Source organism: Nomascus leucogenys, chromosome 7b, assembly GCF_006542625.1.
Source record: "Nomascus leucogenys isolate Asia chromosome 7b, Asia_NLE_v1, whole genome shotgun sequence".
In the NCBI taxonomy this organism is placed as follows: Eukaryota; Metazoa; Chordata; class Mammalia; order Primates; family Hylobatidae; genus Nomascus; species Nomascus leucogenys.
The window spans coordinates 43,255,501-43,278,947 of record NC_044387.1 but is presented as its reverse complement, the minus strand read 5'-3'; the positions used below and the strand labels follow the sequence as shown (position 1 = coordinate 43,278,947).

General features: G+C 38.2%; 2 protein-coding genes across 4 annotated transcripts in view; one reads left to right on the top strand and one right to left on the bottom strand.

Annotated features, from left to right (window-relative positions):
• ARL15 (ADP ribosylation factor like GTPase 15) overlaps positions 1-23,447 on the top strand; it is a 427,617-nt gene that overhangs the window by 178,757 nt on the left and 225,413 nt on the right. For both annotated transcript variants that reach the window (XM_004088466.3, XM_030815765.1), the window contains one exon: positions 17,200-17,408. In XM_004088466.3, the coding sequence (XP_004088514.2) occupies positions 17,200-17,408 (209 nt within the window). The remainder of the gene's footprint in view (positions 1-17,199; positions 17,409-23,447) is intronic.
• On the bottom strand, positions 2,606-3,760 carry LOC100593843 (malectin-like). Of its 2 annotated transcripts, XM_012507865.2 has the most exons (2): positions 3,216-3,760; positions 2,664-2,986 (listed from the first exon to the last, which is right to left on the bottom strand). In XM_012507865.2, the coding sequence occupies exons 1-2, from the start codon at positions 3,624-3,626 to the stop codon at positions 2,744-2,746; spliced, it is 654 nt and encodes a 217-aa protein (XP_012363319.1). In that variant the 5' UTR covers positions 3,627-3,760; the 3' UTR covers positions 2,664-2,743. The 2 variants fall into 2 exon arrangements, with proteins under 2 accessions (XP_012363318.2, XP_012363319.1); XM_012507864.2 differs by having other exon boundaries at positions 2,606-3,760.

The window sequence follows — 23,447 nt, the reverse complement described above, 5'->3', positions numbered from 1 at the left end:
AATAAGAAGAGCATGAAAGGAGTAATGTCTTCTTATCAGTCAACTATGAAGATAAGTCCTAATCTAATCTAAGAATTGTAAGAAAATTCAGCATTGTGGAACCTTACTGGATACCCAATAAATGTCTCTTCTCATGTAGCCTATTCTCTGTCCTCAGGCAAATATAGTCTTTAACTATCCTAATCTAAATAAAATTTAGACAGTAGGTGTAACATCATTCAAATTACACCATCTCTCTCCCTTTTCTCCTGAGTGTGTTCTTCATGGGAAACTGTATTTGGAAGTGAAGTGCTTAACCTCAGGCAATGTTTCAAAGTCATTTGTCTTCTTTTTGGCTAGTGCATTGATCCCTACTCCTTTAATGCTGTGACACTCTTTTGTATAACCTTCTCTTTCCAAGTGCTGTATGACACATTCACACTTATATTTTAAAGTTAATTAAAACTAATTTCATTTTGAGAGTTCCACTTGCCTCTTGAGACATTCCAGAGCATAAGATAGAAGGTTGGCAATGACTGATTTAATGATATGATTAAGTATGAAGAAACCTGCTTGATGGTATATGTGATGAAGTGGGCTAGTCTTGTTTTAATATATAATAATTGTGTAAAGAGGGAAGTCTGATCACTTTAAGACATGATTTTAATGGTTCATTCATCCAGCTTCACTTATAGAAACTATTCATTTAGAATTGTCTGAAATAGGATGATCATGTTACTAGCATCCTCTTTAAAACGGCAATTTCAAAGCACAAAGGGGAAGCTTGCTTCTGAGAATAGAAAAAAAGGGACTGTACCGCTTTAGAAAGAAGCTCAGAGAGAAGAAACAGTATTTCAGATAAGAAATATAAAAGGAGCCGGGCGCGTTGGCTCACGCCTGTAATCCCAGCACTTTGGGAGGCCAAGGCGGGCAGATCACGAGGTCAAGAGATCGAAACCATCCTGGCCAACATGGTGAAACACTGTCTCTACTAAAAATACAAAAAATTAGCTGGGCGTGGTGGCAGGCACCTGTAATCCCAGCTAGTTGGGAGGCTGAGGCAGGAGAATCACTTGAACCTGGGAGGCAGAGGTTGCAGTGAGCCGAGATGGCACCATTGCACTCCAGCCTGGGCAAAAAGAGTGAAACTCCGTCTCAAAAAAAAAAAAAAAAAGAAATACAAAAAGAAGAGAGGATGTAAGAATTATTTTAGACTATATAAAAATGAGACTTCTTATCCTCGAATCGATGGGTAGTTTACATAATCAGTTCCCATTCATTCATTCATTAACTTAATAAATATCGATGGCCTGCTCTGTGCCAGATTCTGTATAGATACTGGAGACACAGTGATGAACAGGACAAACAAGAATCTTGGGGTATTTTATAAAAGTTGTTTAGTAGAGCTATGGAGACAGGTAACTGGTGAAATTAGAATGCTTAAGCAAAAGCTGTGAAAAGGCTGAAAAAGTGGGTTATAAACAGTTACAAGAATTATTAAGAAAAAGCCCATTTTGTGCTTAGATTTATGTTTGCTTTTCTCGTATTCATAATTCAATTATATTTTATTTAAAAATCTACTTGACAGAAAAAAAAGAAGAGCACTTGCCTACAAATGGCACCCCCTGCCTTAATCCATGCTGCCTGGGCTCTTATTTGTGCAACCATGCAAGCCGCTGAAAAAAATGGTACCAATTTTTGGTTATCTATGCTTTATAACAAAAGAAAGAGAAATGTCATAAAGTGTAATAATAGCTTTATATGTATGTGTATGTGTACTGTATGTCAGTCTTGTAGGTAATATCAACTCTCAAAGGTATGCATATACACACACATGTGCGCACACATGCATGTGTACATGTGGACAAAACCAGTTTGTATTAGTGATCACTTTTGGTTTTCATAAGAGTGTCACCTGAATGTTAACATGACTAATCATGCTGTTTGTGTTCAAGTCTAGTTGAAGACACCTGTACTGAAAGAACATGCGTTTTTGTCTGAAGGGGAGAAATTTCTTATTTGGTTTTAGTCAAGGGAAGAAATCTAGATAGCAATGAGGGAGGAAGAAATTGGAGATTATAAAATACTGAGGCTGAAGGTGATACAGGACATAGGAGAAAGTTACTTGAACAGAAAAAGAAAGGGTCTGTCCCAAATAAAAACTTTGGTTAATTTTTTATAACATTGGTTATCGCAGGAATTACAGAAAACCTATTCTTTGCCTCTTTTTTTTTCCCCTTTCTTTTCTTTTAATCTCCCTACTTTTTTTTTTAGTCTTTACCGCACAAATTCTACCCCTTCACACACAGTCTTTCAATCCCAGGACATCTGAAGTCTTATCTAGCCATAACTTCAGACCATACCTAACTCCCAGTGCTGGTCGTCTCAGGTAATAAGATGGCATTTCCCTGCTGTTAACTTCTAACCTAAAAAAAGGAACGTGACTCCTGAGTTCAGAGTCCTTTCCACTAGGTATACAAATGAGGATCCTTGAGCAGGAAGGATCCAGTTTACCCTAAGTATCCTCAAGAGGAAAGAGACGGCTGGGGGCCAGCCACAAAGAGAGGACGAGGACCAAAGCAGGTCTGGGACCAGGTGGTGAATGAGGGCTGCTCCCTACTCGCTCTGCCTCTTTTTGTCTCCTTTAATTGATGTGTGTTTTTTTGCCTTTGTTTTTTTTTTCATTAATCATTGTGAAAAATATAGAAACCAAAACCAATATGGCTGGTTTCTTTCCCACACCCCTCCACCCTGTTCAGGATGGTCATTTGTTCTCACAACCGGCAGAGGCAGAAAAGGGTTGGAATGAAGACTCTGAAGGCCACCAGGATGGGAAACATGAGGCTGCTGTTGCCCGAGGCATAGGGGTTGGGTGTGCGGGGGCCTGACTGCACCCGGTTCTTATTGGTCTGTTTTTTGAGATTAGACCCTTCATCATATTCTTCTTCTTCTTCCTCTTCTTTCTTCTCCAATCCCGGATGAGGCTGAAGCTTTGGTACATCATCCACTGTCCCAGCCATGATGTAGAGTGCACAGACCTTGGGATTGTCATAGTACCCCTTGACAAACTCAATGTAGAGTTTCCCTGTGAAGGTGGACACCTGCCCCTGGACACTCAGCTTCCCCTTTCTGATGCTCATAGGTATAATTTCATCGTGAGCTGTGCTATGCCCAGCGCAATCAAAGATATACAAGTCTTTCACCACGACGTGGCCATTCAATCGTACATCAAATACCTTTTGCTGGGACTGTGCAAAGTAGACCTCGGCAAATTTCAAGACCAGCACGTAGTCCCCCTCCTCTTTGATGGGCACTTCATAGCCAAAGTTCTCCTCATTGTACCGCTCAGTTTGATACAGGATCTGGTCCTCAGGGTTGGAACGCAGGATTGGCAGTTTCATGCCATAGTCTGAGGCTCGGCCCACCCGGCCTTCCAAAGGGTCCTTGCGGAAGTGGATCCCGTGCACGTCCACATGCGCCTCTCCGCCCACGTTGACCGCCCAAATGACGCTCTCGGGCAGCCCGGCCCCCGCCGCGCCGGCCACGCCGGCCACGCCGGCCACGCCGAGCCCGGGTCCCCGGATCGCCAGCAGCAGCAGTCGCAGGAGCGCCACAGCGGTTCCCTCAACCGCCCAGGCTCCCAGCATGGCGGCCACCACCACGGGGGCAGCCCCCACCGACCCTCGTCCTTGGCCGGCTGCCAGGCCACCCCGGACTCAGAAAAACAGCGCCACGGGCCGCTCCGCCTGAGCCGCCGGGGACATGTCGCTCTCAGGCCTCCTTCTTCTCAGCCACGGGTACCGCCTCCCACCTCAGGAACTATTCTTTGCCTCTTTTGTTCAGCATCTGGTAGACTTTTACTTCCAGGTACTGAACTAACTTGAGTTAGTTCTTAGTTCAGTAGTTCTGTGAGTTATAGGCTTAAATGGTGGCCAAATGATAATAGTAACATCCACAACAAAATGACAGTTAACACTTATGAACAGTTAGCATATTCTACATACTGTGTGAAAAAAGTTATTTAATCCTCACAATCCTCTGAGGTAATTAAGTATTATTATTTTCCTCTTTTATTGAGAGGGAAACTGAGGCTTGGAACAATTAAGCTGAGTTTTCATGTTACATAGATGATATGTGGCAGAGCCAGGCTTTGGACTCAGTAAGAGTCCATGCTGTTCATCACTCTACCATCATTCTGTCCTTCAGGGCTGAATCTCACTCCTGAGATTCACTGCCTTGTTTTCAAGGAAAATTGTGTACTGAATTCTGAAAAAAATTAGAAGCTTTGGAAAGTTTTAGAATATACTTGATCCCTAAACTTAGAGCTGCCCAAATTTATTTATGATTTATAAAGTGCATTGACTTATCTAATTACATAATTCAAATTATAATGTATATTAGCTTATGCACATTATAAAATTAAACATTGACGTCACCTCCCTGAAATCTAGACTTTTCCTTTGCTGTTCACTATTTTATGCTTGAGCCTGAACATGATGCTGGGTGGCCTTCTGTCATCAATAGGGCTACAACAACTAGATCAAAGGGAATGGGCCAGGTGGAGAAATGGAACTCTGATTTTAGGAGCTCTGATAAGCATTTCCAACAAGAATGTCATAGAGACAGTTAAAAGATGAAAGAGCAAATGTGAGTGCAGTCATATGTTGTGGAGCAGGCATAATTCTCTTAAGATTTTGTTATGTGAGTAAATATGGTCATAACTTGTTTTGAGATCGATTAGTCACAGAAGAAAAAACACTCAAAGTGAGGGACAAATTTAGTATTCCACTTTTGAGCATCAAGGCTTATAGTAGGTGACGCTAATTATACTTTACGCTATATAGGATGAGACATTAGATGGTTTTTAACTTTTTCCATGAGTTTGTCTTAATCTAGAACCTCTTGCGTCTTTATCAGTTTTGTCACAGGATTGGTAAGTTAAAGTTTCTGATAAAAAAGAAAAAATACTGGTTGGGGAAATTGGCAAGTTATGCTGGAAAGCAGTAGCATTTCCGCATTATTAAAAGACCTTATTTCATCCCGGGTATGCAACAAATATCTTTCTATCAGCCAGAAAGTCTCCATTTTAGCTCTTCCCAATTTATTGCTTTGGTCAATGTCAATTGCAGCAAAGCTGTTCCCACTAGCTTTTCTAGTCTGGCCACCAGATTTTCTAGAATACCACAAAAGTGTTTTGCTTTTTGTGTCATGCCAATAGCTCAAGAACTACCTGCTTAGTAAACATTTGGAACTATGCAAGTTGTGATCACCTTAGCATCTGTGGGTCTTCTAAAGAGTCAGCTATTGGCTTTTGCAGGAGTATGGAAGGCAACGTTTCTCCAGAACTGTTTCCACAGCTTTTTCTTTCCATGCTTTCAGTTTCTCTTGGGTACTGATTCTGTTGGGCATCAGAACAGTGTAAATGTTCCTAAATAGGATAGAATCAAAAAGTATCCCAAAGAACATAAGTTAATGTACTTTGTGGTTTTAGTACAGTGCTTAGCACATGCTGTATTATGGCTGCATGTTTTCAAATACTACGACAGGACTCTGAGAAAGGCCTATGAGTAGAGTGAAGTTTCATTGTAAATATGTTTGAGGAATTCTTAATATCAGATGTTGAATGAGAGATTCCTTGCAGAACTGGGTGTGTACCAGAAACATAAAAATTAGTTGCTAGTAACTTTACTCAAGCCACCACCATCAACCAAGAAGATAGATTATTTGTATAGCAAAGAATGATTTGCTTGGTAAATTCTACATTCTACGTTTGAGAAATCAGAATAAGTATTCTATAAAAGATTAATTCTTTAAAAACTATTGAGTTGCCATTGTGGGATAGCTGTGGTCAGAGTATGGTGATGAATCAGACACGAAAATGCACAAAACTCCCATATGGTTCTTCCAGTGTAATCAGGAAGATGAACTATGCATTTAGATTACCATGCTACAGGGTAGAAAGTGTTACAAGGAGAACCAAGAGAAACAGACCAGAAGGTTTTTAGAAATTATTCCCAGCTGCAAGATCAGATAAAGCTTGGTGGAGTAGGCAACATTTGATCTGGCCCTTGAAGCGCATGTAGTGGTTTGAATGTATAGGAACTAAGGGGACAACTCACATGGTAGTAACTGCAGGCAAAGGAGATAACAAAACCAAATGCATAAGGGTGGAAGCCTTGGGTCTGGTCCAGAAGAGCAAAACATTTTGCTGATTTGTGGAGTATCTAAGGAGATCAACAGAGGAACATGGTGGGAATGGCAAAGTGGAGCCAGATTATGGAGAACTATAAATGCTAAATCAAGTCATCTGAGAACTTCAAGTTATAGGCACTTAATGTTTTTGAGCAGAGTAGTGATATAATTTGAGCTAGCTTTCTGGACAAGTATTAGTATATTTGTGATAGTTTGTGCAAGTTTTCTGATAAGTATCTTGGTTCATTTGAGACTGGGTAATTTATAAGCAACAGGAGTTTGTTTGGCTCAGTAGGGCTAGGAAATCCAAGTTCAAGGGGTCTCATTTGGCAGGGGTCTTCTTGCTGCATCATAACATGCAGAAGGCATCACATGGGGAGAGAGCATGCAAGAGAGAGGAGAAAATGGAGAAAACTCCTGAAATGAACCCATTTCCAAAAGAACAGCATTAATCCATTTTTGAAAGTGAAGTCCTTGTGACTTAATCACCTCTTAAAGGTTCTACCTCTTAATTTTTGAAGGGGCATTGAAACCATAGCGACAAGTATGAGTAATTTAACTTGAGCTGTGCAAAGAGCCATTGGAAGGTCATCCTACTGATCCAGCTGGAAGGTGATGAAGGCATGAACCATAGTGAGAACATAAAGGAGGGGCCAATGTCAGAATGCAGACATGGTCCTCAATGCGATTGTTAGGAATTGACATCGAAGATAATGATGTAAAATTGTGTTTGGAATCACATAGACATCCAGAATAAGTGTTGAGGGAGGATAAGGTAAGGAGAGGGCAATTGGCATATCAGTTTGTATGGTATGTAGAACTTCGTTTTATAAAAAGTAGGCTGAGGACCACCTGCCTTGGAATCTCCTGGGAGGCACGCCATTTAAAGTTCCTGGGCAACACACAATTCAATAATCTTTCTAGGCCTTAAAGTATGTGATCACTGGGTTAGAATTGCGATATAATGGTACCAAGGAGATTAGGATGCTTCCTGGGTAGACCTCTTAGTTTTGAGATTGCCCTCCCAACTCCAGCTCTTCTATCTTGGGACTTGAGTCAGCCAAGGCTAGAATAAAGATAGTTTAAAGTAAGACTTTTATTCCTGCTAGAAACTAACTCTAAATTTATGCCTAAATTTCAGTAGATCTTAAATGTCTCTTTCTCATATTAAAGACAGTGAGTATCTATATGTGCCATGTCAGAAATTAAAGCCATGTTAAAAATTTTTATAAAAGAATAATAAGCTCATAACATGTTAATATAAATAACATTTTTAATGAAAATCAACAATTTTGAAAACAAAAAAATAGTGAGAAAATTGGCAAATCTTTTTAATCTGGTTTAATAGAAGAGGGCTAGATGCTCATATCTGCTTCTACAGTTAATCTGTTGTTAATATGTTGTTTGGGTTGAAGTATGTGAAGAAAGTCTAGTCTCACATAGATAACTCAAAAAGGGAGGCATGATTTAATAACCTTTTTAGGTAACTGTTGATTGTCTTCTTTGATACTACATTGAAATTCTTCAACAGGTGGTTGTTTCTTAATCAGTTGTAATGTGGAATCTGAAAACCTTATCATGGAACTTTTTGTACTCAGTTAATTAACTTGCATTGGTCTCTCTTGTACTTTGAATATATTTTTTATCTATGCATGGTTTTGTAACATCATGTATTGGTCATTTGGAAAATATTGGTTCACTTTGAGTAGTGCAGAGCTTCCAAATGTTTACAGATTACTTTATGAATATCTGTCTGTTAATATCACCACCAATCTCATCACTGAAAAGCTGTCAAGCTCACTTAAAACTTAGCAGAAAGAAGTTTTCTAAAATTCTAGCTTTTGCTTGAAAACAAATTTTATCATTGACAACAAATACTATCATTTGTTTTCCTTGAAATGACAAGCTTGCACATCTGTTTTTGAGAAAATGTCTATCAAACAGTCAAATCTGAATAATCATAGTTTGTCAGTTGAAATTTCAAGTAAAAATGGAGTTGTGTGAAGTAGCTTACGACTCAAACAGTTCTACAAGTGCTTATTGTCAAATCAACTGTCTACTTCGGTATGTAGCAAAAATGTATTTTGCCTACTTCCCATTTAGTCACATAGAATATTTTAAAAGCTGTGTTTAAGAGCTAATTTAATAAAATAATAACTTTTACTGCCGTATTAAAGGAATTCTTGGGTGAAACTGGCTTTTTCTGCCCCTGCAAGTGTGTGATAATCAAGAATACAGTGACTACTTGTTTGTTGCCAGTACTTCTGTTGGTGCTGAGTCACCTTTACTCACAATTGCTTTTGTACCATAAGTGAAAAATACCAAATAATGTCTCAGTATAATTATTAACATAGCTTTGATCTCCTGTGCCTTCCAAAAGGGTCTTGAAGACTACCTTTTGAGAACTGCTGCTTAACGTTAGCAGACTTATTGGCTGTCTTCTGCTAAGTATATGGATGTTACATAAACCAAGTCTTAGTTTTTACTTCCAATAATAAGGATTGTATTTTTTGTGCTCTCTGCTATAGAGCCACCAGCCAGTCAAACAGCCTAAAGCAACACTTAATGCTCTTCACTGGGTAGCTGAGGGAGGCCCTGTTGGTGTCCCAGGCGTAACTCCATTTCTGTGGGTATCAGAAGCCTTCTCATAGCCTGTGCCTTCGAGATGGGAGTGGGGGGCCTCTGACTACTGCAGTTTGCTTTGCTTAGGTGCTTTGGGCAAACCAGAAGTGCTGGGAAATTAAAGCCTTTGCTCCTCAACAGACTTCAAGCCACCACTGATAGGCGAGGCTGCAGAGTCGGGAGCGGTGGCTAAGACCCAACCCCTTCACCCCTAGCATCTATTCTGTGCTATAGCTCCCAGCGTTCCAGCAAGATTAAACTCTTGTTACCCACAGTGTCTCTGGCTTGATAAACCCTCCTTTTGTGCATTATTATCTCTTTCTCTGTTTTACATCCCACTCTGCCACTGGTGTTTCTCATAGTCATCTCTCAAACTGTTTGTACTGGGGGATTTCAAAGTAAGGCAAAATAAGTTTCCTTTGCTGACTATCTTCTAGCCTTTGGAGGAAGGAAGAACTTTTTTTTCTTCTTTTCTCACAATATTTTCTTATGGTATATTTCTAATAAATATAGAAATATCTTACTAAACTAATCTTTTAGGTTTTGCAGTTGGCCATACATCTAGGAGTGTGGGGGTTATTTGTTTGTGCTTGGCAGTTTGGACCTGGAGGAAGTGCAGGTATGGGTGGATGGTACTGTTCAACATAAGTATTAACAGGCAGTGAGTGGGAGACAGGGTCCTTAAACAACACAAAACCACCTCAGGTAGTTTTTCTCAGGACTCTATAATAATTATTAATTGCTGAATCCAATCTAGACACTGCCTGACTTAGGAAGCCATCCATATTCTGTTTTCACACTAGTCATTTACTTGTCACTAACTCAGATTTTCTATTTCACATTCATTCTCCTCACTGTGCCCCATAATCCACCTGTTCCTAATTTCCTCCAAGGTTATGCTCTGCTGCCCCCGCTGACCTCATTGGATGCTGTGTCTTCCCCTTCTCTACAATATCCATCTTAACCATTCTTTACAGCCTATGGCTCTTAAACATGCATGCTCGTTTGAGTAGAACATTCTGTCCCTTCCCGTTTCACTGGAGCCTCTCACGTTTTCTGGGAAGCAGCACCATGTAGTGGAAAAGAACACATGGTCTTTGGAGTCAGATAATCCAGGGTTCTATAGATCTGCCACTTATTTGCTGGACTTCAAGCAAAATACTTGTCTTCTCTGTCTCCATTTCTTCTTCCATTAAATGAGGATAATAAAGCCTAAAGGGTTAAATGAGATGATGTCTATAAATACCTTACAAGGCTAGATACAATGTGGTATGTAGGTGTGGTAGGGGTGGGTGATAACTATATGTTGATCATCTTTTATTTCCCATGTGGATATTCACAGCAGATCTCACTGTAGTCTGGGGACTTTGATTTTCTCCAGCTCAACAGTAGCCATTGTCTTTTTGACTCTTAGTTTTTTGACTGTTTGGAAAGTGAAATAGGAAAGTACATCTCCCTTTAGATTGAAATCTTTATATATTTAAACTTTGTATTGACTATTTAGTGGGAGGGCTTAACTTACTTTCCTATATTTTGGCTTGTCTTGTTGTGTGGGTGGGAAAGTCCATAATAAAAGTTTGAGTTTAGATATATATGTCTTAGTCCTGCCTGAATTCTTAGTTGTTTATTTAAAAAAAAAAAAAAAAGATTGAGTCTGTTTAAAAGACGAAAAAAAGTCCAAAGAATCACCAGTCTAAAAGGCTGAGGTTTTGAAGGTGGGAGGAGTTTAAAAAGAATTTAAAAGTGTTGCTTTTCTCTTTCTCCTTTTCATCTCCCATGTTGGGAAGCATTCCTCTTAAAGTATTAATAATACTGCTGAGGTAACTTGTGTCCTAAGGCTACAACATTCACTAAGATTCCAATACCCATTTACAATTCAAGTTCTCCAAAATTGGCTTGTTTATGGGTCTCCAGTCCCATTGAGTTTTCCAGAAGGAATTTATTCTTACTTTTAATTTTTTAAGACTGTGGTAAGATGATGGAAAGAGGAGAACAGCTGAGCTTCTCGTCCTGACTCTTCTGCCACCACAGTGTGGCTGGCAGCAGTCTTGGTTGGCCTGTTGCAAAGTCCTTCAGCAACTGCCCTGTGGGAACCCACTGTTGGATAGCCCCTCCTATACCAGCAAGGCCCTGTGCTCTTCCTTTCAAAGACAGGATGAGATCTCCGTATCTGCTCCTGTCTTAGTGGTTTCTAGCAGTCTCTTATGTCAGCAGTCACTTATGGAAATGTCTAGAGCGGCACTATCCAATGTGGTGTTTTAACTTTAAATAGATGAAACAAACAATTCAGTTTCTTAGTGACACTAGCCACATTTCAAGTGCTCAATACCCATGTGTGGCTAGTGACCACCATACTGGAAAGCACAGATGTGGAATATTTTCATCATTGCAAAAATTTCAACAGGACAGCAGTGGTCTAGAGATCAGATTTTCCACAGGGATAACTTTGAGTACCTGTTTTTATTGTTGATTCCTAAATATTCCTATTTTTAAACTCATTGGTTACCTCTTTCAAAGAACTACTCTAAGGAACCTATTCATAGCCTTTTAATTTAACATGAGGGAACCTGGCGTCTTTCTGGTCACAAATTCTCCTAAAATTGGCTTGAGTAGTAGGCATTTACTGTGCTCACATAATAAAGAGTCCTTATAATGTATGTAGGTGGTTGGTTCTGCTGCTCAGGGATGTGGTCGAGGACCCAGGCTCTTTCTGTTTTCCTATTCTGACATCCTCAGTGTGTAGATATGTCTCCTTCAAGGTTGCTAGAAGGCTGATGCTGTTCAAAGATTCAGCTTATCACTCAATGAAATCTAAAAACTGTAAGAGAAGTGGCTGTCTTTGGGCATCTCTTTTTATAGAGGAGCTAAGTCTTTTTCAGAGGTTCTCCGCAGACCTTTGCAGACCTTTGTTAGGTCCCAGTTGGCCAGATGAGTACCTGGGATTTTTAACCTCTATGATGATAGGCTGGCTTCACTGTGAGCAGCATAAAGACTGAAATTTTTGTCCATTTTGTTTCCTGCTGTTTCCTCAGCACCTAGGATGGTGCCAGGTGCTCAGTAAATATCTGTTGGATGGATGTATTAATAAATAATGAGAGGGTGTTGTTAACATCTGTAGTGTGCCACAGAAATCAATTTATACAATGAGGACTTGTTATGCTCCTGTGTTCTCCCTCTACTCATATTGTGGTACCTTGAGCCAGACTCCGCTGGTTGGCCCTCCTGATGAGCTTATATTCCCAAGTGTTTATTCCAACTTTTAGTGAGGCAACACTGGATGTTGGATAATTAGGACATTTGGCAACACCCTCACCCAGCCCCACTACTGTTAGGACTACCCCTTTGCTTTTTAATCTAAATGTACAAACCGTAGACCAGGTTTGAGTTTGCTCTTTAACCATGTTATGTTTTAATTGTAGTCAAAAAACTAAGAGTCAAAAAGACAATGGTTACTGTTGAGCTGGAGAAAATCAAAGTCTCCAGACTACAGTGAGATCTGCTGTGAATATCCACATGAGAAATACAAGATGATCAACATATAGTCATCACCCACCCCTACCACACCTACATACCACATTGTATCTAACCTTGTAAGTTATTTATAGACATCATCTCATTTAACCCTTTAGTCTTTATTATCCTCATTTAATGGAAGAAGAAATGGAGACAGAGAAGACAAGCATTTTGCTTGAAGTCCAGCAAATAAGTGGCAGATCTATAGAACCCTGGGTTATCTGACTCCAAAGACCATGTGTTCTTTTCCACTACATGGTGCTGCTTCCCAGAAAACGTGAGAGGCTCCAGTGAAACGGGAAGGGACAGAATGTTCTATTCAAACGAGCATGCATGTTTAAGAGCCATAGGCTGTAAAGAATGGTTAAGATGGATATTGTAGAGAAGGGGAAGACACGGCATCGAACATTACACACACAGCATGGCATTTTCAGTCACTAGACTAAGAGTGGCCTTAGCCTGCTGTAAGATGTCACTTCCTGTGTTTGTTACTTCTTTTGGATTTGGTTTAGGGGTTGAGAATGTGGGCATCAGACAGGTGTCTCTAACCTCCCCAGTTAGGCTCACTCCTCAAAGCACCCGGCAGCTGGGCTCATGACACAGCCATTTCTTATTTTAATCTGGTAACTAAACCATGGCCCACTAAGCTGGACTGAACAACTGCATACCACTCTTCACCTCGTTGCTGGTGAAGTGCCCTAGTCTCAGTATGGGTTAGGTTGCTGCTGACCAAAGCCATGTGCAGAAGGCAAAATGGGAATTTAGAATTCCAAGTTCAGCGTTGATGATGAAAGGAATTCTAAGAGTGGGCACAAGACTGTAGCAGGAGATTAAAGAAAAGGATCTTTTCACTATTAATATATTATTCATACATTATGTCATATAAGGGACATTTTTTAAAGTTATGGTATTTCTCTTTGGGTTTGTGTGTATATGTGTGTGTGTGTGTGTGTGTGTGTGTGTGTGCGTGTCTCACTATTTTCAGGTACCATATGTACTCCTAAATGTGGCCAATGAAAACATAGTTTCTCATTGAAAGAGTTGACTGCAGAAGTTGAATTTCCAGGTGTCCTGAGTATTTCCAAGGACAAGCTCTATTAAAACATGCAACCAAATTCTCATTATATCTGACTCACTGGACACCATCTAATGTGTGGATGTATTTGCTCCACCTGCTGTATTTGCAGGCCTCATTGTAATTTGTATTACTTTACAGGATTTGATGGTTTCAATTAAGAGGAATAATGGCTTTCTAAATATCTCTTTAGGTCCTAGCTCAGAGACTTGTATGGATGGAATAGGTACTTAATAACTATCCATTGAATTAACCAGTTGGGAAATGTTTTTGGACATATTTCCATTAATGTATGTAGCCATTTACTTACCTTCTGTTCCAATAGGGTTCCATTTCTTTTCTCCTAGCTTATGTGGTAATATAGTTCTTTATTTAGCCTCATTGCCTTTTTAGTCCATGATCTCTATTTCAATCACATTAGACCTAAATGTATTTATTAGGTGTGTAACCTTGGGCAAGTTACATAATCGTTTTCTGTTTTGGTTTCCTTGTTGATAAAATGAGATTGACAACAGTATTTACCTCATGATAGTCATTAGACTGTCATGGGTAAGTGATTTAATATACGTAAAACACTTTGAGCAGCCACCATTCATGGCAGAACTACACTAGTTTGTCAATTGCACTCATTAGTTGGCCGTGGATACAAACTCAACGAAAGGATTCTGTGGGCATTAGTTGGCTATGTGGAATTTACAATAAAGCATGCTGCATTGAGTCTTACCATGAAAACTGCGCTGCACATCCTTTATGTTAGTGAAGTTTATAACAAGCTTGTGTACAGATACACATGCACACAATTTTTGTTGTTTTAAACACTTACCACCGGGTAACACTGCCTCCAGTTTTGTCCCTCCAGCTTATGGATGGTTCTCGAGCATATGGATAGTGTCTGGATGTAGCCTGTAGCAGATGCTATTGGTATCCTACCCAGATCTCTTTTACTGGGCCAGTGCATCCATCTCCCAGCTGCTGCGGGTATTGGCTGCTAATGACTCACACCTGTACTCTTCTCCAGAGGCCTGCCCTTGGCTGACAGTAATTGCCCCAACCAAATATGTTTGGGAGATTATGAGATCATGCCCCAACCCCCTCCTGTTCCCCAGGGATGGCTAATGACTATACAAGGGTGTAATAGGCCAGCCCCCTTGCCTTTGGACTAGACAACTTCTGTGGTTCAATCCATGCTCTAGAATTCCTCATCGCATCAAGCTGAGGCTAGATTTCTGAAACAATATCTTTGCCTAGCTTCTTCCCCCATTCTAGCTTACTTCTTTCACTTCTAGTTTCTCCTGACAGCACTCCCTCTAAATCAGGTGTACAAGAAATGCCATCTCAGGCTTTGTGTCTAGGGAACCCGACCTAAGATGTTGCTTATCTCAGTACCCCTGCTGTTTCCTTAGTTCCACCACCACCTAAGCAATGAATTCCCTATACTAAATAATCTCTGGCTTAAATTTCCTCTTTATTTTTGTTTTGTTTTCTTAGTTGGACCCTGCTTGATATGCATCAACCCTGCTCATATCCCATGTCTTCACATATTTAACTTTACTCAACATCAAATGTCCTTGATCCTCTTATTAAATATATACCTATAGTATAATGGTGAAATCACAGATTTTAGGACCTGAAAATTAGTTTCAAAGCCTTAGTCAATTATACTTCCCTCCTTAGATTGTTGTAAGAATTGTATGAGCTTTTCTTTTTAAAACACTTAGTACCTGGAAAATAGGAAGTGTTTAACAAATGGGAGCTGTTTGGCTACTGATATTATTCTTTCAAGAGATTTGCCCCCCCCGGGCACCGTGGTATGTGCCTTTAGTCCCAGCTACCCAAGAGGCTGATGCAGGAGAATTACTTGAGTCTTGAGTCCAGCCTAGGCAACATAGCGAGAACGCATCTCAAATTTAAAAAATGAAATTAAAAAAGAATTGCCCCACTTGGATGAAATGCCTATCTCTTGCTCCCAGAGGACCTAATGAGTACCTGTATGACAGCACTTTCTTGTACTCTATTGTAATCTTTTAGTTTTCTTTTCTATTTCTCCCAGAAAATATAAGCTGCTCAGTGTCATCAGTGGTGTGTTGGCTCTCTGAGAGAGGAAAGGACTTGATCTGTAGGATTTGCTGATTTCCATAGTGACAGTACTTTCACCCTGATTGATTTCAAGCTACCAACAGGATGTCACTGAGCACAGAGTTGGGAAGAGAAGCAAACAGGTGACCCTTGCCAGCCAGGGCACACCAACTGCAGTCCCCACTGTTTCCCTAACACATAACATAATATGTCAAACATAGGAGCTAGATGTTCAGTGGATGACTAAAATACCGTTATTAACTGGTTCGGACTTGATCATATGCAATACATTGGTGAAATTCCATGAAATCTAATTGTCGTTATATAACCAGTAGCACCCCTTTCCTACACATGCACACATATTGCCCCTCCTATTCTTGAATGAAAGGAATGAAAGCAGTCACCAGGATGTAAGGGAAAGTGCCTGTGCCTTCCCTGGACAGGCTGTCTACTAACTCATGCAAATCCCAATTTTGTGATTTATTAGATACATGACAAGGGATCACTTACTTTACCTCTCTCTGCCTCAGTTTCCTCAGAGAGTTGGACTAAATCATCTCTAGAGTTTGTTCTCGTCTCAAATTTGTAAAGCTTAATTAGTATATAATTTTACTCCCTCATTCCCTCAATTTTCATTATTCCAGTACTGAACTTTGAGTTAGATGTTGTGCCATATAATGGAAATACAAAGAGGAATGATACATGACATGCCTTGGCTGATGAGACTCTCCATGTGTTGTTGTTGTTGTTGTTGCTGTTTTCTTGAGATGGAGCCTTGCTGTATTGCCCAGGCTGGAGTGCAGTGGCGCCATCTTGTCTCACTGCAACCTCCACCTCCCGGGTTCAAGCGATCCTCCTGCCTCAGCCTTAGCCTCCCAAGTAGCTGGGATTACAGGCACCCGCTGCCACGCCTGGCTAATTTTTGTATTTTTAGTAGATAAGGGGTTTCACCATGTTGGCCAGGCTGGTCTTGAACTCCTGACCTCAGGTGATTCACCTGCCTTGGCCTCCCAAAGTGCTAAGATTACAGGTGTGAACCACCGCGCCCAGCCTCTCCATATATTTTTTTGTTTTTGTTTTTTTTAATAAACATCTTATCTCATTGAGACCATAAGTGCACACCTGTTGTCTGTTATTTTTCCTCATGGGTTATGAAGCCAAACAGAATCATATAATTGTATCAAAGGCCATGATTTTAGTTTTTCACAAACTTTAGCACTTTGACACATAGATCTATTGTGCTAATAACTCTCTAGGTGAAATTAAACAAGGCTGTCCTGATCAGCAAGCAGTTCTGTTAAAAAGTATCACCAAGCTAATGTTAATGGTTTGGAAAGAAGCCTTGGTGGATGTCTAGGCCATGCAGCTCTCTGAGGCAGGTTCAGTCTCAATTTGTAGAGAGTGTGGTTCATTTGAGACTATTAAAGTCTGAAAATATCCTTTTAAGTCTAGGAAGTATTTATCCTGGCTCTCTCACACACGTTTTTATATAGAAGTCATTAAGAATGGCTTAGATTTTGTGTCTTCCTTCAAGGCCAAATCTACCTATTGGCTCTACTGCCTTCTTTGTTCCCATCCACTGTGATCTCTGCCTTTTCTAAATTCCTGTTCTAATCCATACCACAGAGTTTAGCACTTAATTTTTAAAAGATACATTGGTTTCCAGTAGGAATTACTGTTGGGAACATTTTTCAGTTGCTGAAAGCTCTTTTTAAAATGAAAATTTGTTTTGTTTTTGACAGGGGCTGATAATATCCGGAAATACTGGAGCCGCTACTACCAAGGATCTCAAGGGGTAATATTTGTATTAGACAGTGCCTCTTCAGAGGATGATTTAGAAGCTGCTAGAAATGAGCTGCACTCAGCTCTTCAGCATCCACAGTTATGCACTTTACCCTTTTTAATATTGGCCAATCATCAAGACAAGCCAGCAGCTCGCTCAGTACAAGAGGTATGTCCCATTAACATGACAACTCTTTGTCTTCCTTGCTTGTACTTTTGCTGCCACGTTGGAACCCGGAAAAATGCATATAATTAGGAATGTGCTGGTTGTGCTGCTTTCAACATGAAACCTTAGTTTTCATAGGAAGCAGAAAGCCTGTATCAATCTGTTAGCACTTGTTTACATACCTAACCCTACTTGGAGAGCACAGAGTTTTCTAGCTATTTAGCAATGGTTAAAAGATGTTTCTGGTTATATTTTTCATCTATTTTGAGGGGCTAAAGGCCTGGTTATTTAATGTTGTTTTAACCTGTGGTCTTAGTTCATTCTCTTCTTCGGCTTTTCTAGGAACATATCGTGAGTATTTCCATGCATTACTCGCCTTCAGATGTCATGTTCTTGTTCCTCTGAAGTGTTCAATGTTGGCTAGGATTAATGGATCCTATTCTCTAATCTACTAGGCTGAAAATTGATGTCTTGTCTTGCAAATTCCATGCCATCAAATACATTTTAACATGGAACCAATGTTTATCTTCCTCATTTAATTTTATTTCTTAGCTTGTATCTCTCCTATAAAAGCATGAGACTAATTCTGGTCAAATAGCGTCTCAGCCAACAGAGCTTCTGATTCATGATACTATAGTAATGAGATACGTGAATAGTTTTTAAAAGTTAAATTATAGTGAATTATAACGTAAGTACAGTGAAATCAAAACTCTTGATGTATTCCTTTATACTTGCAACTTTCAGGATATGATTTCCCCTCTGCTTCAGAAAATTGCGTGCTTCCTCAAGTTATTTTGGAATGAGATGATTAATGTGAACAATCTTGCCCTTCAACCTGAAAAATCAATGAGGAGCCAAGGACATAACATGTTCTAACTCCAGACCTCCCTCACACTTAGTGTGTGACCCATGGCAGATAGCTTTATTCCTGTGCCTGGCTTCTCACCTCTAAAATCAGAATAATGCAATTTGTTATGATAAGTTAATAGGATTAATTTGGATAATTTACTTTGAAGTTTAAACACCTAAATAGAAGAACCATATAAATAGAGTTTTTATTCAAATTTTAGAAACACAGTAAAAAAAAAAGAAAGGCAAAGACCCAAAGACCTCTTATTCAACAGACAGAGCTCATGTCTCACTTTAGTTGCGTCATTTAGCATTAAGTACGTAGCACCTTTTAAAGAATAGAGTTTGAAAAATACCTTATAGATAATATTAAGTAATTAAGTAAAAAATAGCAATAAAAATCTATTCAGAAAGTCATTAATGTGAAGATCTTCAGCATTATAATGATGGTGTCTCCTAATGTGCTTTTAAGACCTTAGTTTGTAAATCTTTTAACTTCTCAGCATCAGTTTTTCTGCCTATGGAGTAGATATAATAGTATGTAATGAAGGGTAGTTTATGATTGTAAGGTCATTTGCTGAGAATGCATTGTTATTCAGCTATTCATTCTGAAAAATCTGGTAATATGTATGTGTACACTACTACATGTAGACAGTATAATGTGTGTATGTAATATATACATAATACATACACACATTGGTAAAACATAGATGTAAGTGCCATTTTAACTTCAGATAACTTCATTCAAGTTATTTGCAATATCTGAAAAAAGATTTTCTTTTCTTTCTTCTTTTAAAGTTATGAAGCTGTGTATCTGTTTTCCTTAGGCATCATATAATTGAAAGTAATGTATCTTTAAACCTATGACTTATGGTTACCCTCCATAGGAATGAAAGATGGTCACATTGAATAAAGGAAGCGTTTAGCAATTAATTGCTTCTGAGTATTCCTTGAGTGTGTTGGCTGGCTATCTTTCCTAGGTAAAGAGCAAATATCTTTTTCCTTGTTTTTGTGATTCATCTTTCAGTAAGACTGATGGCTATAAATGTAGCGTTGTCATAGATATGGTCTGAAAATGATTCTAAACTTGTGTATACTAGAGCATATGTGGCTTTGAGTTTCCTTTTTATTTGTATCCATTTTAAATTTACTTTTCTCAAAACTTTTGCTCGTAATGGAATTTGCATAATACCAATATGGGGACTGCTTTAAGTAAAGCATTTTTCCCCATGATTAAATAAACATATACCCTACAGGTGCATGTCTACACTTTAGACTGCTTTAATGGGACACATGGGCTAATTCCATTATAGGTCTTGAAGTTTATGGAAGCACAGTGACATGGTTATACTTACTTCGGGTCTGGCCTAAAAACAAGAGGATACATCCTAGATTTTTTCCCATTTCTTGATGACAAAGAAGTTTCTCTGTGTAGTGTATTAAAATGCCTTGTTGAAATGCTGTCAGGAATGTTTTAAGAATTAAATCAGTACCTTATTGTTAGCATAAAAATGGAGTTGTGGAACTGAATCTTAAACATTTTGTAAACAATAACTTTAAAATCGTTGGGAGCAGGCATTGGTATTATAGAAGAGGCAGTAGAAGATTGAAAAGTGAGCAAAGTCATGTGTTACTAGAAATATATTTAGATAACGGTCGTCTTTTTATTCTCTTTCTTAAAGGTGTTGCACATCCTGTGCCCTATTGCTGATAAGCATTCTTACTCATTTGCTCCTGCTAATTTGTGTATGTTTTATGGAATTTCCCAATGCTAAAAAGGTGGTATTTTAATCTGCAAAATACTTGTGAATTTTAGGCAAAATTCTGTTCTGTCAGAATCAAGGAAGATGCATTCAACTTACCAAAAAGCACTAAACTTTGATTCAGTTAGAAAAGATAATCAGTCATAAAGTCTATTGATTTCTTCTCACTCCATTGAAATTATTACATTTTATGTTTATTGCTTGATGAGCATGTCTGGATACTGTTGACTTTAAAAGTGGGGAGAAGCCAGTGAAATTCAAAAGAGAAAGTCGAATTATCAGTGGGACTCCAAAGAGAATAAAAATCATAAGGAAGTTATATATGTAGTCCCTTCCCCTACTATGAGTGTTGCTATGTTTGTGTGGAACACTGAATTAAGAAACGAACACAATGGTTAAAATTACTATGTAACCCACAGGCAGAGGGCAACATGCCCAATTATTTTCTTGCCCTTTCAGAAGCAAGTGGAGTCTTGTACATTACATATTTTTTCTTTCTGTAATATACCTGGTAATGACCTGGGTTTAACTTACCAGAATTTTAAGATTTTATGTCTTGAGAGCTGATAGTGAAAACATGTATTTTTAAACAAGCTTAAAAAAACAAAACAAAACAAAAAACCAGCAAAACACTGGGAAAAAGAACACCCTTTACATACTGTCTGAAAGCCAAGCAATTCTTGCAACAGATGTTTGTTGTATTCACTTTGGGGAGGTGAATTCCAGAATTTACTCGTATCAACTATTTTTCTCTATAGAAAGCATTCGAGAAAAATTTATTATTATGTCAAGTGGCCCACTTGGTACATTAGGGAAAATTCTGATCTAATGTAAATGATAAAGCTACAAAATGAGAGAAATCTTAAGGGTAAATAGGTTGGTTTCTCATTTGTATTGAATTGTAATTGTATCTAATTTGTTTTACAACTCCCATAGGAGAGCATACTTCAGTTCTGAAGTTATTTAATAGATCAGGAGGATTTTATGAGAAGTTAAGTTGATATAGTAGCCAATAAATGTAATCCTATTTTCCTTCTACACCGCTGCTGATTGTGATTCTTTTACCTCCTGGTTTTTAAAATCTTATTTTCATTTTACTGGACGTTGTGTCTTATAAAAGGACACGTTTTGTTAACATGAAACAGTCTATATTTTCTAGCAATGTCATCTGATTTGATGTTTGTCTATATCCTTAATCCAAAAGTATTTAACCTTTTCAGAAATAGTATATCAAAAGTACAGTGTTAACTATTTGTTGAATATTTTCTATTAAAGCAAATACTAATTGAGAAATATGAAGACTGTGAAACAGAGTTTTGAAGCAGAATTATAATGCTGAATGACTCTATTTGTTCCGTGGCTCATTAACACAGGAAAATACAGCTTCTAAATTAGGGTGTCAACATTAAAGTTAAAATTTGTGATCAGGCCATTTCTCAATTTTTATACAATTTTAATTCAATTTGTTATTATGATGTGCATAGAACTTCGTGTTATGTTTGAAAAACAAAATATAAATGCGAGAAAAGTATTTGCAAGTATTTTTGTAATGATATAAACATTACTGGTTTTTTAGACCATGTTTTATTTTGGTTATAAATATTCAGATTTTTTTGAACAATGCATTCATTACTCTGTGCCATGAAGAGTTTATTTAATTTTCACTTTTTAGTATTAGACATCTTCTTGAAGAGGGTGCTAGTATGTTTCTATGGTATTTATCACATTTAATTATAACTACTTATTTGTAGGTGATTAGTGCTACATTGTGTACTTTTTTTTTCCTTTCTACAAAGGATCAGAGTTTTGAAAGACTGAAATTGTTGGGCAATCTGTGTCCCTAGATAATAAACTATAGTTTAAATTATTTTATATTTATAACAGATCATTTCTTTTTTGGCAACTTGATGAACTACTGAGTATCTTCTCTGACTTCATGTGACAAATCTTTTATTAAAAAATGCAAAGCAGTGTTTAAATCATGTAAAATACTTAGCTTAATTTAATACTACTTTCTGTATATGTAGAGAAATGTGTTTGTAAAATAATCATTTGAAAGTGTCATATACTTTAAATCTGAAGAGTTTTCCAAGTATCTTGACCTGCCTCTTGGCAGCATTTTAGAACACTGATTTGATTTCACATGGAACAGTGTACATACCTATGGTGTGAGCAGTTTGAAAATTCCCCTATGGGATGTATACTTATTCTAAAATGATATGAGAGATACAAACTGTTTTTTGTTCATTCCTTACAGATGTACTGCACACTGTTACACTTAAATATTGAGGAAACAATGAGGGTTTGGAAGTGAATTTTCCACTGAATGACTCAGCTATCTCTTGAAAATATTTATCAAGAGAAATAAATATTTCTGAATTAGCAATCATTTCATTAGGTATAAGAATGTCATTATTTTAAGTGTATTTTGAAGAGCAACTTTTAAGCTGAAAGTAGTAAAACAGCCAGAATATTTTATTTATTATACACATTCATTTATTTCTATATGCATTCTTTGAGAAAATTAAGTTTGTATACCTGATTTTCTTGATTCTATGTCTATCCGCCTTGATCTCACTATTTTTTCCTCTGTATACCTGTGTTTCTTGCATCTACCAAGCAATATGATTAAAATGTGCCTTGTCCACCAAAAGCAAAACTTCCATGAACAAATATGTTATGTAAGAAACGTCCATTTTATCAAGCAAATTATTTAGATGAGGGTAATAAGGTAATACATCTCAAAATATGTCAATGTATATACAAAAAGTAATTTATTATGTTCTCTTTTAAAACCTCCATTCCTTTCCACTATCTTCCTTTCTTCAGTCACATACATATCTTCATTTTATGTAAAGTGAACATTTTGAAGCCTCTTTCAATTCTTACTCTTTTTTATTCTCCACATCTAGACTTTTCAGTCTCATTCTCCCACTTCTGCCTCTGCAGTGCTTTTCAGAGTTTCCTAATAGTTTACACCCCTAGATCTCCTCTTTTCTCACTATTTTTCAACACAGAGCAGAACAAGCAAACTTCCTATCGATGTTTCATGATACCCATATTTTAAAACCTTCTAATATTATTAATCTTTTAATTCCTTCTGGAATCGAATGTAATTCCACAGATCTTCTATGTTAATGTGCATCGGATTCCTTTTTCTTCACTCACTTATGCTTATCTACCATTCACTATTCCTAATTCACTAGGAAAACCCCTGATATGGTTCGGCTGTGCCGCTACCTAAATCTAAACTTGAATTGTATGTCCCAGAATTCTCACGTGTTGTGGGAGGGAGCCAGGAGGAGGCAATTGAATCGTGGGGGCCAGTCTTTCCTATGCTATTCTCGTGATAGTAAGTAAGTCTCACGAGATCTGATGGATTTATCAGGGGGTTCCGCTTTTACTCCTTCTTCATTTTTCTCTTGCCACC